General features: G+C 52.0%; 1 protein-coding gene across 1 annotated transcript in view; it reads left to right on the top strand.

Annotated features, from left to right (window-relative positions):
• The window catches only part of UVSSA (UV stimulated scaffold protein A), a 49,140-nt gene extending 37,637 nt beyond the window's left edge, over positions 1-11,503 (top strand). Inside the window, exons 8-13 of the mRNA XM_004383526.2 lie at positions 3,365-3,536; positions 4,433-4,567; positions 5,833-6,016; positions 6,522-6,633; positions 10,097-10,277; positions 11,272-11,503. Of these exons, the coding sequence (XP_004383583.2) occupies positions 3,365-3,536; positions 4,433-4,567; positions 5,833-6,016; positions 6,522-6,633; positions 10,097-10,277; positions 11,272-11,365 (878 nt within the window). The 3' untranslated portion in view covers positions 11,366-11,503. The remainder of the gene's footprint in view (positions 1-3,364; positions 3,537-4,432; positions 4,568-5,832; positions 6,017-6,521; positions 6,634-10,096; positions 10,278-11,271) is intronic.
• Positions 11,504-16,336: the final 4,833 nt, after the last annotated feature.

The following is a 16,336-nucleotide window of genomic DNA, read 5'->3' as shown; positions in this document are numbered from 1 at the left end:
ATATTTTAACTCTCCATTCTCCCCTCCTCCCCTGGTAACCACCAATCTTCCTTTGTCTCTATGGATTTATCTATGCTATACGTTTCACGTAAGTGAGATCATACAGTATTTGTCCTTTTGTGTCTGGCTTCTATGACTCATCATAATGTGTTCGGGGTTCATCCATGTTGTAGCATGTGTCAGGACTTCATTTCTCTCTATGGCTGAATAATATTCCTTTGTATGGCTAGAGCACATTTGTTTATCCATTCATCCCATTGTCCATTGATGGGCACTTGGGTTGTTTCCACCTTTTGGCTGTTGAGAATCATGCTGCAATGAATGTTGGTGTACATGTGTCTAAGTCATTGCTTTCAGTTCTTTTGGGTACATAACTAGGACTGGAATTGTTGGGTCATGTGGTATTTCTGTGTTTAACTTTTGTAGAAACTGCAAGCAACTACACCATTTTACATTCCCACCAGCAATGCCCAAGGGTTCCAGTGTCTCCACACCCTCGCCAATGCTTATTTTTCATCTTTTTGATTTTAGCCATCTGTCTTAGTTATCTAGCGCTGCTGTAACAGAAATACCAAAAGTGGATGGCTTTAACAAACAGTAATTTATTCTCTCACAGTTTAGGAGGCTAGAAGTCCGAATTCAGGGTGCCAGCTGCAGGGGAAGGCTTTCTTTCCCTTTTATCGGCTTTGGGGGAAGGTCCTTGTCATCAATCTTCCCCTGATCTAGGAGCTTCTCAACGCAGGGACACCAGGTCCAAAGGACGTGCTCTGCTCCTGGTTCTTCTTTCTTGATGATAAGAGGTCCCCTTCCTCTCTGATCACTTCTCGCCTTTATATCTGAAAAGAGACTGGCTCAAAATACAACCTAATCCTGTAGATTGTGTCCTGCCTCATTAACATAACTGCTTCTAATCCTGCCTCATTAACATCATAGAGGTTGGGATTTACAACACATAGGGTAACTACATCAGATCACAAAATGGAAGACAACCACACAATACTGGGAATCATAGCCTAGCCATGATTTTGGGGTGATACAATTCAATCTGTAACACCATCCTAGTAGGTGTGAAGTGATATCTCATTGTAGTTTTGATTTACATTTCCCTAATGACTAATGGTGGTGCAGTGGTTAAGTGCTACAGTAAGCTACGGTGCTAACCAAAAGGTCAGCAATTAGAACCCACTAGCTACTCCTTGGAAGCCCTATGGGGCAGTTCTAGTCTGTCCCATGGGGTCACTATGAGTTGGAGTCGACTCGATGGCAACGGCTTTGGTTTTTGGTTTGGTAATGATTAATGATATTGAGTTGCTTTATATGTTTTGAAGCTACATTTATTAGGTACATATATGTTCATGTTTATTACACCTTCACATATTCCTTCTTTTATGTTCCTTTTTAACTTAAAATCCATTTTCTGCTAATATTAACATATTATCTCAGATTTCTTTTGGTTCCTTTTTGCATAATCTTTTTTCATCCCTTTATTTTCATCCTTTTGCTAACCGTTTGTGGTAAGTGGGTCTCTTATAGGCACCATATTGCTAAGTACTTTTAATCCAATCAGAGTTGTTTGTCTTTTGATTTTCATCCATTTAATGCATTATTACTTTTTCAGACTTGTTTAGCCAATTTGTTGTGTACGTCTGTTTACCATACTTTCTCTTTGATTTGCTGCTGTTCTTGCTGTTTTATTTTCTTTTTCTCACTTTCTTTTTGCTAGATCAGCTGTTCTGCTGGTTTAAAAAATATTCATTTTCTTTTTATTCTTCTGGTAAAGGCATTTATTCTTCTTTAATTTTTAGAAGATTCATAATATATTTACCTTTCACTGTTTTTATAGTTTACCACTGTCTCCCTGTACAAGACAAGTGCCTCTCCCCACCTTGGACCTCTTCCCGCACCCATCATGTTAGACTGTATGTACAACAGTTTAGTTTTGAATTGTTATAGATACTCACTTTTCAAAGGGGGTCAACAGAGCTTTGCAAAGGTACTTAATTTTTCTTGCTATATCTTCCCGTATCTGAATTTATTTTTTTTCTTGATGGATTATTCTAAGAGTATTTTCAAAGCAAATCTTCATGTGGCAAACTTTATGAGGTCTCGTATACGTGATGATCATTATCCTTTCATCCTCATATTGAAATGATAGTTTAGCTGGATATAAATTTCTAGGTTTGAGTGTCTTTTCCCTCAACGCTTTCAAAATGACCTTCCTAGACCTTGCATTCAGTGTTGCTGTTGAGAATGCTGGGGTTGATGGGATTTTTATTTCTTTGAGGGTATCAGCTTTTTCTCTGGGGAAACTTTTCAGATTTTTCTCCTCGTCCTTAATGTTCTTAAACTTCTCTATGATATGTCCAACCATTGTGTATCCTTCTGTCTCCTCTTTGGCACTCAGCGAGCCTCTTCAGTTTTTCTCTAATCCTGGGACGGTTTGGCTCATTATCTCTTCAATTATTTTCTACACTCCACTTATTTTTTCTTTCCTTCTGGGAGCCCAGAATAAGGACGTTGATACTTGTACCTCTGCCCGGCACACCTCTGAACTTTAGATGTTCGCTTCATGCTTTGTTCCCTCTGGGTGCTGTCAAGCCGCCCTGCTGTTCAGGTGCTGCTGGTCCAGTTCTGCTCTGCAGCCCCTGTGGTGAGTCATCATTTCACCTGTTTACTCTTCATGCTATTATCTTCAACTTCCCCGTCTTCTTAAAACTCCTTGTTACGGCTTTCTTTCCGGCATCTGATGTTTTGGGGACTTTGTAATATGCTTATGTTACCTGTCCTGTCTTACCTGGGGAGCCTGCCTTTTCTGGGATGCATTGTTGGGCTTGTTTTCCTTCTTCCCTGGCAGCCGAGCTCTTGGGTGTCTCAGCTCCCCCGTTGGTCCTCCTCTGGGCCAGCCTTGCCTGGAGTGGCACCTGGAGGAGGATGGACTGAAGTCCAGGCCCTAGTTGCTTCCCCCACTGAGTTTGGGGAGACAGGGGCTACCCCTTGGGTGAGCCTTGGGTGTCCTGATCCACACCCTGGCACCTCCTGTGTCCTCTGCCAACCCATCATCCCTGGATGCTACCTTGCTCAGTGGCTGGACAGGGCTGAACAGAGACCAAAAAGACAGTGCCAGAATGCAGTGCCCCCAGGCCCAACTGAGAGGTGCAGGTGGACAGCCTGAGCAGGCCCAGGTCCTCATGTCAGCACAGGTGGCTGGGTGTTAGGCCTCCGGGGCTGGGTCGGGTGTGATGACTTCAGTAGTGTCTGAGAATCTGCCCCCCCACCCCGCCACAGGAGGCAGAGACTGGATGTAGGGTGCTGAGCTTAGTGGCGTGGGGAGGGTGCTTGGTGTGAACATGCGTCTCTCTTCCAGGGCTGGACCCAGTAGCCCCTGTCCAGACTCTGGAGAAAGACCCGCCGGGAGCATCCGCTGCTCGAGCCTTGCATGAGAGGACAAGGAGGGACGAGGAGGCATCAGACCCCACCTCTGCCGCCGCCCAACTGCGGCTGCTCCGGGATCAGCTGCCCCCACCCTCATCCTCCAGGTGCCTTCCCGGTGCCCACTGCCTGTTGCCCTGCCTGCTTTGCCCATGGGACCCCTACCCCAGTTTGGCCAAGTAGTGCTTTCCCTGGCATCAGTCCTGAACCTCGTCTGTGTCACATGTGGGGACTTGGGGGGACAAAGGGGGTCCTCGCAGGGCCAGTGTGGGGGCCAGAGCACAGTGGGCGTGGGCAGGGCCGAGAGGGCCCTTTCAGGCCCTACCCATCTGTGAGAGGGCCTGAGGCTGAGAGGCAGGCGTCGGTTCCCCTGGGCTCAAGGTGAGCGGCCTCAGCAGAGACCAGGCTCCTTGCAGGGCTGTCCAGGGCCTGAGGGGCTGGGCTTCTCCCAGGACCTCTGCGGGGCCAGGCATGGTGTGCTGTGAGCACCATGGCCATGCCAACTGGAGGATTTCTCTGAGCCTACTTAAGCTTTCTTTTTAACATTTGCAAGTCTTTAAAAGGGAAATGTTTTCTTTTATAAAATACGCAAATGCACAGGAAGTTGGTATTGGAAGGGACGTTGGAAGTCAGTGCCCATCTACTTACTACCCACGCAGGGAAACTGAGGCCCAGAGAGGAGAGGCCCTGCCTGAGTCACCTCCCAGGCCCGGGCTCCAGCCCAGGACTGTAAATGCTGTGTGGTGGGCGGAGCTGGTTAGGGTGCAGTGCTCCTGCGGTCACCGGTGGGCAGAGCTGCCATTGTTCCCAGGGCTGATGGCAGATGCTGGAACCAGGCAGGGCAGCCGTCTACCAGGTGCCCCTGCGATGGCTGGAGTCCGCTTCTTGCAGAGCCCTGCACTGATGCATGGCAGCCCTGGTCTGTGGCTTGGGGAGCGGGCAGCAAGGGAGAGGGGATACAGGAGCCCGTGGCCGGTCTGCGAGTCCTGCTGTGCTCTTGTAGCCCCTCCAGGGCGCCACTGGGACCAGACGAGGCCCAGAAGCTGGCAGCAGAGCGAGCCCGGGCACCCGTGGTGCCCTTCGGGGTGGACCTGTGCTACTGGGGCCAGGAGGAGCTGGCGACCGGCAAGATTCTCAAGTGAGTATAGGTGTGCTTGAGGTTCTTAGTGGACCCCTTGTCCTTGAAGGTCTGGTCAGGGACCTTCCAGACTCTTGTAGACCCTTGTGCTGCTGATGACATGACCCACAGCCAGAGCGCTCTCCAGGGCAGTTGGCACATCCCTGCCCTTGCTGGTGCAGCCCAGGGGTGGTGGCCGTCCTGGGCCCTGTGTGCTCTTACCTGGGCTGACGGTGTCTGGTCCTAGCCGCTCCACCCTCCGCCTGCCAGGAGCGCCTGCAAATGCAGACTCCCCTACCCCCAGCCCAGCTTTCCTCCTGCACCCTGCTGCCCTCACTGGGTGCTTCCTGAGGTCGCTCACACCATGGGTGCTGGGCTCCTTGCAGGCGTAGGGGTGCCTACAGCACCTGGGATGTACCTATGCTGCCCATCTGGCAGCCTGGCAGTGGGAGCAGGAGGCCCCAGGGTACACCCTGTCGAGGGCGGGCACACTGGTGGGAGCACCTGGGGCGGGGCAGGCCGAGAGCAGCTGGTGGGGGAGGTGCTGCTGTCCTTCCCCCTCCCCCCGTGGACCCGTGAGCCCGGGACACCATCCTTTTGCCCCCCACCATGTCCACTGCAACCACAGGTGGAGGGTCCTGCTCTCAGGAGCCCTGGCCGATGTGGTGGCTGTGAGGGCCGGTACTAGGTGTGGCCTGGGAGTCCGTGGGAGGGCTGCCCTCCCCCACCTGGACACCAGGGGGCAGCAGCAGGGAAAAAGATTTTAAAAAACTTTTTGGGAGCTAATAACAAAACGTTCTGGGAAAAGAGAAAGGAGCAGAGTCCTCCTGCGTCACCCCCCAGCAGTCACTGGTGTTGCCGTCCGTGCTTCCTCCCTGGAGCAGGGTCAGCAGTGTCCTCGCTGTCACCTCACACGCCCTCATTAGTGATAAACCTGGCTCCACGTGCATCCCCCTGCCCCTGGCACTCGGTGAGGTCACAGCTGCCGTCCCCCCCCCACAGTCCTGTGGCTAGCTCATGGCAGTGTCAGAGTTTGAACTTGGGCCGACCAGTGTCTGCGTCCCATCCACGCCAGACCAGGAGACCTTCTTGGAGGCCTCAGGGCTCAGCGGGGCCATCACCCTGCCTTGGGTGGAGGGGCTGTGATGTGGCTTTGGCCATCCCAGCCTAGGCCCCCGGGCAGCCGCATTGCTCCAGCGTGCCAGCCCTACCTCCGCCTGCACCCTGTGCCACGCGGCACGCTCCCGTGGGTGGGGCTCTGAGTGTCTTTCGGGCTTGCCTTGCAGAGCTGACTCTCTGCATCGCTTCTGGGGGCCCAGCGAGGTGGACGAGGAAGTGGACAACGCGGACGTCTCAGAGATGCTTCGCAGTCGCCACATCACCTTTGCGGGAAGGTTTGAGCCAGTGCAGCACAGGTGCCGCGCCCCACGGCCCGACGGCCGGCTCTGTGAGCGCCAAGACCGGCTGAAGGTGAGGCCGGGTGGTGCGGGCACAATGGCTGGGCCGGACAGGGTCACCAGAGGGCAGGTGCTGGCACCTTCTGCTGAGGATCCTAGGGCCGGTGCTGCCCTGTGGAAGTGACTCCTTAGTCCCCTGACCCAGCTCTGGGCTTGGCTGGAATCCTCAGAGGCGACGAGGCAAGCATCCCGCCCGGCTCCCTGGGCTCCCTGGGCAGGGCGGGGAGGGCCTCTCAGGAGGGGCAGTACCCAGGCCACCAAACCGACACAGCACCCAGACTCCACTGCACTCCCTGTCCCACCTGCTAAGGTCAGGACAGAGGACCCTGTCCCTATGTCACTGCCTCCCAAAGCACTCAGCATCTCACCGCAGGGTGGCTGTGCGCTGTGCGCCCACACCCTCCCTGGGAGCTGTCTGAGTAGAACTAGCCGTGGTGGGTGGAGACCCCAGGTGGCAGGTGCACCCCGACTGAGTGTGCTGCCCCTCCCCACCCACGGAACCACGCTGTCCTTTGCAGTGCCCCTTCCACGGGAAGATCATCCCCCGAGATGACAGGGGGCAGCCCCTCAACGCAGAGGACAGGGCCCGGGAGCAGAGGCAGCAGCTGCAGAGGCAGGCGGAATGCCCAGGTAGGTCTGGCAGCCGGGGTGCGGGAAGAGTGGGGTGCGGGAGGCAGGGGGCACCATGTGCAGGCCGGGCTCAGCCCTCTGGTGTCTCAGGGACGTGCGTTTGGTCGGTGCAGCCTCAGACCACTCGCAGTGCCCCGCTCGCCACCCCCGCTCTTGATCAGCGACACCGCATGTCCTTCTTGCTTCTGAGCAGTAAGAACGTGGAGGAGGGTGGTACCTGAACGGCCTGCGCGCAGGGTGCTGAGGCTTCGACTTGAGCTGCGTCTCCAGGGCCCAGGCGCCACCTCATGCTGGTTTATTTGCATGGGGTTCTGGGCTTTAACGGCATCTTTAAACAGATGAAGGACTCAAGGCAAGAAAAACGAATTGACTGTACCCGGCGTTCCTTCTCAGGAGGCAGACTTCATTTCTCCTCCCAATACCTGTTACCTCACTCTCACACACGCCAAATCACACTCGGCCCCCGCTGAGGAGCCTGTGTGCGTGGGTGATGGGCGCTGCCATCATCTGCCATCCTGTGGGAAGTGTCCCAGCCCTCGGCCCCTGCCCCAACCTCCAGGCTGTGGTCTTGGGAGGAGGAACAGGAAGCCTGACAGTCAGGGAATGGGGGGTGTGCATGCGTGTGTGTGCATGGTGTGTGTGCAGAGGGGATGGGTATTCCTGGGGAGGGAACAGTGTGTGTGTGTGTGTGCGCGCACGCACGCACACGCACACGCAGGGGATGGGTGTTCCAGGGAGGGAACTGTGTGTGTGTGTGTGTGTGTGTGCATGCAGGGGATGGGTGTTCCAGGGAGGGAACAGTGTGTGTGTGTGCAGGGGATGGGTGTTCCTGGGGAGGGAACAGTGTGTGTGTGTGTGTTTGTGTGCACGCAGGGGTTGGGTGTTCCAGGGAGAGCAGTGTGTGTGTGTGCGTAGGGGATGGGTATTCCTGGGGAAGGAACGGTGTGGGTGTGTGTGTGCATGTGTGGGGGTGTGTGCGTGTGTGAGCTGAGGAGGAGGGGACACAGCCCAAGAAGTTCCAGGCAGTCCCAGGTGGACCTGTACACCGCAGACGTTGGAGGCGGCTGGGTCTTCGCAGAGCTCCATGTCTTTCAGGGCCCTAGGTGAGGTGCCCTAGGCCAGTTTCAAGCTAAATGAAAAGTGGGCTCCAGCCACCTCAGTTTAGTCTCAGGCATGTGTGTCTCCGCTGTCTTTGGGACTCATGCCATGGCCTGTGTGGGTGCCCTGTGCTGGCCACATGGTCCCTGAGGGTCCCTGAGCAGCAAGTCTCTGCAGGGCCGGGTGGGGGTGAGAGGCACACAGAAGCTGTCAGTGTTGGTGGGGTAGGTCTGCCCAGGCTAGGGGTGTGCTTGTGGGACTGAGCAGTGGAGGTGCTGGGCTGAATTGGTCTGTCTCGATGCCTGTGCTCTGTGACTTCTGGGAGTTGGGTTTGTGTCTGTTCAACAGGGAGGGTTTGTTCGGGGCCCTGCCCAGCCTTGGGCCTCCGTCTCTTCTGCACAGAGGCTCTGCTTGCCGCCCCCACGTCCAATGGCAGGTGGAAGGCACGCCACGTCCGCAGGCGCCTGGTGGTGCTCATGGGGGGGCGCCCCAGGCAGCAGCCCGTCCCCTCCGTCAGCTCCTGTCATCATCAGGGGTCTGCACTGTGATTACAGGAGACACGCTGGATTTCAGCTGATGCCCAGGCGCGCCTGGGCCCGGGGCCCTGCTGGCACGGGGGAGGGCTGACCTGTTAATCTGCGGGGTGAGGCCTTCCCCGGTGGCTCGCACTCGGAGCAAATGAAGTGCCTATTTTTTGTGTCAGCCCTGAAGAGTATCTGGTTTTGCAGCCCTTGGTGACTTGTTAACAAACAGGTATGAGGGCGGCGGGCCGGCCGGCTGCTGGCCAGTCAGATGTGAAATAGCATCTCTTTACTAACGACAGTATTGATCCCCGCCTCCTCGTGCACTGCGCAATTCTCTTCCCCAGCGCTCGCCCCGGTGACAATGCGGGCGGGCGCCGGCCGGCAGCGCTCAGGAAGGCCACGCCGCCCGGCATCTATTGATTTTCTTCAAAGGCTTTTAAATTGCCCCTTCATTTTCCCGAGATGCTCATTCCATCTCTACTGGATGCCGGCATTTTTTCCTTGTGTTTAAACAATTGCTCCATTCACTGGGTTCCTAAACTGTGACGCCTTCTTATTACTGGGAGATAAACTGTTTAGACAGTTTTCCTTAATCTTGGATTAATCGTTCCTGTATCTGAATTGTGCGGCCCCGTAGTCCTTCACTTCAAAAAATCCACTCGGGGAGGCCCGGCCATCTGTTTGTCTGGGGACCTGCCTTCCTCCCGGCTCCAGGGTCTGTCTGTCTGTGGGCTTGGGGGCCTGGGGCGTGGGCTGTCCCCTCTGTGCAGCCGGAAGCCATTGGATCAGGGCGTGTCTGGCACCTTTCTGCCAGCCAGCGTTGGTGTCTGTAGGTCTGACACCTCAGGTGCACATCGCTGCCGCCCCCCTGAGCTGGGCAGCCGGCTGGCGACCTCTGACACTGGGGGTGTGGAAGCAGAGACTCGCAGGCCCACTCTCCGACCCTCTGGCCCGATGCCATGCTCCCATGCAGGGCCACCTCCCCAGAGGAGCGCGTGGCCAGTCTCTGCCCGAGCCAGTGTTTCATCATGTCTTGGGCAGGTGGCCACATCGCTCTCCCTGTCGGCAGCAGGCTGGGGCTGCTGGGCCGGGATCTCTGGGGCCAGGCGATGGTGTTTTCCTGCTGGTCTGCAGTCCCTTCCCTGCTTCCTCCCGCTGCCATGAGGCTTACACCTTGGCCTGCAGGGCCCTGTGTCTCAGGCCTGCGCCCAGTGGCCGTGATGGATGGTCTTGGGCTTGCGGGGAAGGGCAGTGCTGTCCGGGTGAAGGAAAGCCCTGCCTTGTCTCTGGGCCTGTAAAAACACATGCCCCTCACTGGGGACCCATGTGCGGCCAGCCCATCCCCTGCTGCAGCCACGGCTACTTCTGCAACACAGACCCACCAGCTGCAGACGAGGCTGATGAAGGCAGTGTGCCAGGCTGGACACTGTCAGCTCAGCGGCGGGAAGCAGCCTGTGGACAGCCTCACCCCCTTCTCTTCCCACAAGAGGGGTCAGTGGACACGGCAGAGAGAGCTCCCCGGCCCTTGCCCACAGAGCCCTGCGTGGTCCTCCCCAGCCCACTCAGGCCGCGGGGGCTGTCGGGGCGCAGGGCCATGGGAATGGTCTGTGCCATCCACTTCCCTGCCCCTTGGAGTGGCATGGCAACAAGCTCTCCTGCTGCTGGCAGAGACCGTCCACGCCCAGGGTCAGGCTGGGCAGTGAGTGGGCCGACTGTCCCTCCTGCCCCAACCCCATCCATCAGGAAGGGACATGGTGGCTGTCCCCGCCCAGTCAAGGGGTGGATGAGGGGTGCTGTGGTTAGTGCCAGGCCTTTCCGTAACCCTTGTGTTTTGTTCACAGATTGGCAGGACCCGGAGTTCATGAGAGACGTTGAGGCCACCGTGAAGGTGGACCTGGGCTCGTCCCGGTACGGCGGGAAGGGCAAGGGCAAAGGGAAGAAGAGGAAGTACCCCAACCTCACCGATCTGAAGCAGCAGGCAGATACGGCCCGGGCACGCATCGGGAAAAAGGTCTTTGACAAGTAAGTCTTCTACCCAGTCCCCCAGCACCTCAGTTTGGGAGTGTTCTCCGAGGAGAGCCTGACCGAGTTCTAAGATGTTCCAGGGGCGGGGGGAGTGGGGGCAGGATGGTTGTTTCTTCCTGGGGGACGGCCCATACCTCAGTCCCATAAAAGTGAAGAGGGGCGGGGAGGAGGTGCTAGCCACCTACAAGCAGGATGGGTGGCCCAAGCAGGAAGCAGAGCCTCCAAGCTGGACACCCCTGACGGGGAGGAAGCATGTTCCTGGTCAGGGGCCTTCACTGGCCAGCCACGTTGTCCTTGTTTCTGGTGAGCTGGGGTGACGCCGCTAGGGTGCCACAGTGTCCACAGCGGCAACTTCAGAGATGAGGCCAGTTACTGTGACGCTGGCAGGTGGGTGTCACCATGCTCATCTGTCCCAGCTGAGCTCCTCGTGGCCATTCTGTAGCCCGGGTGCCCCTTTGGGTGCAAAGTCCGTCTGGACCTCAGCACCACACACCACAGCAGCTAGCTTGGGCAGCTCAACATGCTTCTGCTCGTCAGTGTGGTGTCGGGAGGCGGTGACCGTGCAGGCCTTCCACTAGCTCTTTGCTACACGTTTGCAAACGCTTCCCAAGACTGCGTGGCTTTAGGGTGCAGCTGTGGAGCAGGGGGCCTGGCAGAGTCTGAATCAGACACTTCCCAGCTGCATTCACCAGCACGGGCTCTTCTCCACGTGGGTACTGGGTGGCTGGGTCCTCGTTCTGGGCTGCAGCCCCCATGATGGCAAGATTGGGGCTCCTGGGAGCTGCCTTCGGGGCTGGAGGACGCCACAGGAGACGTACCAGGGCAGACCTCGAGGCGCTGTCACCTCAGCAGCACCAGGGTCTGAGCCCAGCACGGCTGGGGGTTGGGGGGCAGGATCTGCTCTGATGGTGCCAGATGCCCAGCCGTGGCCGGGAGCCCAGTGCCGTCATTGGATCCCCCCGATCACTGTCCAGGTTTGCTTTTCCCACAGGGCAGCTGTGCGGAGGGTCATCACAGCCATGAACCAGATGGACCGGAAGAAGCACGAGAAGTTTGCAAACCAGTTTAATTATGCACTGAATTAAAGGGCTGAACCCAAGTGCAGTGTGGTCCCCTCTGGCCTCCAGCTTCTCCTCTGCCGCTGCACTGCTGGCTGGCGTGTTCAGACTGGAGAGCAGACCTAAGTCGACCAGTAACCTCAGGGCTGAACATAGTTGTATATCTAACACGACCAAGAGCTTCGTGGCCCCGGGGTGGGGGCGGGGGGAGGCGAAGGGTGCAGATTCTAATTAAATGCCCTGTAGGCGTGACTCTCCCCTGCCATGGGGCTGGCCCCCTGTCTGGGTTCCAGGCCTGGCCTGGCAGAAGACCCCGGGAGCTCTGCAGATGTGAAAACGGCCAGCGTGTCCCCAGTGGGGCGTCTCCTTGCAGGCTGTGCCTTCCGTAATGTTCGACACTTAGCAAGTGCTTGAGGGCAGGTGGTCTTCCTCCCAACACCCCCGTTTCCCATCTCCCTCCCAGGAGGTGACCGATTGCACGTGTCCCCTCAGGAGCTTGAGCTGGTACGTAAGTGCCGTTTTTAACACCAGTGCAGATGGCAGTGGGCCACGTGCAGCGTTGGCACCTTGCGTTTCCGGCTCCATGAAACGTTTTGGTGGTCGTTCTCTGTCAGAACATAGCTACCTCACTCTTGCTGTTAGTAACAGCTTTATTGAGATAGACCTTACATCCCATAAAATTCACCCTTTTTAAGTGTGCGCTTCATGGTTTGTATATTCACAGCATTGTGCATCCATTGCCACAATCAATTTTTAGGACATTTTTATCACCCCAGAGAGGAACTTCACACCTTTTAGCAGTCACTCCCCATGCTCCACCTCTCTCCCTTCAAGCCCTGTGGTTGTTAAGTGCCATTGAGTTGATTTTCAACTCATAGCAACCCCATGTGACAGAGTAGAACTTCTCCATAGGGTTATCTAGGCTGCAGTCAGGCGCTCGGCTGCTAACCAAAAGGTCAGCAGTTCAAACCCACCAGTGACTTTGTGGGAGAAAAGACCTGGTGATCTGCTCCTGTAAAGATCATACATACCCATCGCCTGCCCCCACAGAGTTTCCAAGGCTGTGATCTTTACGGAAGCAGACTACCACATCTTTCTCCCACAGAATGCCTGGTGAGTTTGAACCGCCAACCTTTGGGTTAGCAGCCGAGCACTTAACCACTGCACCACCAGGGCTCCCCAGCCTAGGAAACCCTATGGGGCAGTTCTGCTGTGTCGTATAGAGTCACTATGAGTCAGAATTGACAGCATACAACAACAACAGTCTTTATGGGAGCAGATCGCCAGATCTTTCTCCCACAGAGCTGCTGGGTAGGTTTGAACTGCCAGCCTTCCGGTTAGCAGCTAAACACCTAACTATTATGCTACCAGGGCTCCTCAAGCCCTAAACAACCACTAATCTACTTCTTATCTCTATGAATTTGCCTATTCTGAACATTTTACGTAAACGAAATCATATGTGGCCTTTTGTCATTGGCCTTTTTCTATTAATGCTGCTGTGACATTCACGTACACATCGTGTGGACATATGTTTTCATTTTTCTTGGGTATACAGCTAGGAGTAGCATTAAAATGATATGGTAATTCTATGTTTTACGTTTTGAGGGACTGCCAGATTATTTTCTACAGCGGCTGCACCGTTTTACATCCCCGCTAGCAATATAAGAGAGTTTTGATTTGTCCACATCCTCACCAACACGTGTTATTATCTGTTTTATTTTGGCCATCTCACTGGTGGTGAGGTGATGTCTCATTGTGTTTTTAATTTGCATTTTCTTGATTATTGATATTGAGGCTCTTTTCACATGCTTATTGGCCATTTTATATCATCTTTGGAGAAATGTCTATTCAAATCCCTTGCCCATTTTTAACTGGGTTTGTCCTGACTGAGTTGTCATTTATTAGTGTAGGTACTAGACTATTTATATAGTCTAGATACTAGACCTTTATCTGATTTGCAAATATCTTCTCCCATTCTGTCTGTGCTTTTTTGATAGTGTCCGTTGAAGCACGGAAGTTTTTAAATTTGATGAAGTCTAATTTATCTCTTTTTTTTTTTTTTACTCATTTGTGCTTTTAGTATACTGTATCTAAGAAATCATTGCCTAACCTATGGTCACAAAGATTGCAAGCTATATTTTCTTCTAAGAGTTTCATAGTTTTAGCTCTTCTATTTGGGTCTTGGATCCATTTTGAGTTAATTTTTGTCAGTGGTGTGAGGTTGGGATCTAACATCTTCTTGCTAGCACTGTTTGTTGAAGATTATTCTTTCTCCACTGAATGACCTTGACATCCTTGTTGAAGATCATTTGACCTTAAATGTATGGCCTTAAATGTATGATTTATTTCTGGATGCTCAGTTCTGTTTTTTTAAAATCTATATGTTTATCCTAATGCTAGTACCACACAGTCTTGATTACTCTTGTAGTAATTTCGATTTGGGGAGTATGAGTCCTCCAACTTTTTTTCTCTTTTTTGTATTTTGGCTAATCTGGGTCCCTTGCATTTCCATATGAATTTTAGAATCAACTTGTCAATTTCTGCAAAAACAGCTGGGATTTTAATAAGGATTGCATTGAATCTGTAAATTGATGTGGGGACTATTGCCATCTTAACAATACTGACTCTTCTGATACATGAACATGGGATGTCTTTTACTTATTTAGGTCTTCTTTATTTAAACAATGTTTTGTAGTTTTCAGTGTTCCAGTTTTGCACTTTTGTTAAATTTATTTCTAAGTATTTTATTTTTTTGATGTGAAGATAAATGGATTTTTTAAATTTCATTTTTAGATTGTTCATGCAAGTGTATAGAACTATAATTGATTTTTGTATGTTGATCTTGTATCCTGCAAGCTTGCTGAACTCATTTATTAGTTTAATAGTTTTTGCTTTTTTGGTGGATTTGTTAGGATTTTCCATATACAAGATCATGCTATCTGCAAGTAGAGATAGTTTTACTTGTCTCCAATCTAGATGCCTTTTATTTCTTTTTCCTGCGTTATTGTCCTGGCTGTAACCTCCAGTACAAAGTTGAATAAAAATGGCTAGACTGGACATCCATGTCTTCTTCCTGATCTTGAGGGAAAAGTTTTCAGTCTGTCACCATTACGTATGATGTTAGCTCTGGGTTTTCTGTAGATGCCCTTTATGATGTTGAGGAAGCTCCCTTCTGTTCCTGGCTTGTTGAGAGTTTTTGGTCCTAAAGGGGAGCTAAATTTTGTCAAATTCTTTTTCTGGTCGTGGTGTGTAATCCTTTTTCTATGTTGTTGGATTTGGTTTGCTAGTATTTTGTTGAGGATTTTAGTATCTGTATTCATCAGTGATACTGGTCTGTAGTTCTCTTTTTTTGTGATATCTTTCTTTGTTTTTGGTACCAGGCTAATCTTGACATCATGGAATGCGTTGGGCAATATTTTCTCTCCTTCAAATTTTTGGAAGAGCTCATTAAGAATTGGTGTTAGTTCTTTAAACGTTTGGTCACATTCACCAGTGAAACCATCTGGTCCTGGGCTTTTATTTGTGGAAAGTTTTTGATTACTGATTTAATCTCGTTATAGACCTATTCAGATTTTTCTTGAGTCAGTTTCAGTGGTTTGTACCTTTGTGGATAACAATCAGCATCCAATCCCAAAATGTGGAGATTAGTTCAGTCCCCACCTTCCCACTTGTCAATCATTTCTGACACTGTCTCTCTGACTCAGCCACCCGGAGGCAGGGCAGATCTCACAGGTTGAAAGGACACCGTCCTTCACACTGCCAAACAGATGCCAGTCACAAGTTTGAGAGACCACACAACACCCTCATTTTCACCTGCTGGCTTCCCCTTCTCTTTTGGGTTTGATAATTTGCTGGGGTGATTCACAGAACTCACGGAGAATACTAACGGTTATAGATTTATTATAGCAAAAGGATACAAATTAGGATCATCATAAGGAAGAGACTCATGGCAAAGTCTGTGAGAGTTCCCAACATGAAATTTCTGTGTCCCAGAGAGGGCATGTCACCCTCCCTTCATCAGCCAGGAACCTCCCTGAGCCTTCATGTTTTAGGCTTTTATCAGCAGATCATAACTGAGCCCTCATTGCGTATGCATGAGAGGCTAAATCATGCCTCCTGAGGTTAGTTGACATAGGCCTACCAGGTGAGTTCTTTTTAATCTGGCCAACCCTCATTCATTAGCATACATCCTCAGGTGTGGTCTGGAGGTTTCTGCTAATAAAGGCACCTCAGTTACTTGGGAAATACCAAGGATTTAGGGTTATCATTTCAGGGAACAGGAGCAAGACCACATTACTTTAGGTAAAGTTAAGTTCTTTACACAACAGTAGCTTTCTAGGAATTTGTCCGTTTCATCTATGTTATCTAACTTGTTGGCATACAGTTGTTCATTATTACCGTGTGTCATCGAGTCGATTTTGACTCATAGCAACCCTATAGGATAGACTAGAACTGCCCCATAGGATTTTCTAGGCTGCGATTTTTTACCGGAGCAGATCACCAGATCTTTTCTCCCACGGAGTGGCTGTTGAGTTTGAACTGCAGACCTTTCAGTTAGCAGCTGAGTGCTTAACCGTTGTACCACCAGGGCTCCTTCACAGTTGTTCACAGTTGTTCACAGTACTCCCTTACCCTGTTTAGTTCTGTAAGGTCCCTTCTTTCATTCTTGATTTTACTAATTTGAGTCTTCTGCCTTCCCCACCCCTTTTTTCCTTGGTCAGTCTAGCTAAAGGTTTATCAGTTTTGTTGAGATCTTTTCCAAGAACCAACTTTTGGTTTTGTTGGTTTTCTGTATTATTTTTCTGTTCTCTATGTCATTAATTTTCACTCTAATCTTTATTATTTCCCTCCTTCTGTTTGCTTTGGGTTTAGTTTGCTCTTCTTTTTCTAGCTTCTTAGGTAGAAGATTGGGTTATTGATTTGAGATTTTTCTTTTAACCTTGTATCCTGCAACCTTGGTATGATCACTTATTAGTTCCAGGAGTTTGTTGGTTCTTC

This window comes from Trichechus manatus, unplaced genomic scaffold (assembly GCF_000243295.1).
Source record: "Trichechus manatus latirostris isolate Lorelei unplaced genomic scaffold, TriManLat1.0 scaffold00111, whole genome shotgun sequence".
NCBI classification, from domain to species: Eukaryota; Metazoa; Chordata; class Mammalia; order Sirenia; family Trichechidae; genus Trichechus; species Trichechus manatus.
This window is presented reverse-complemented; position numbering and strand designations above follow the sequence as displayed.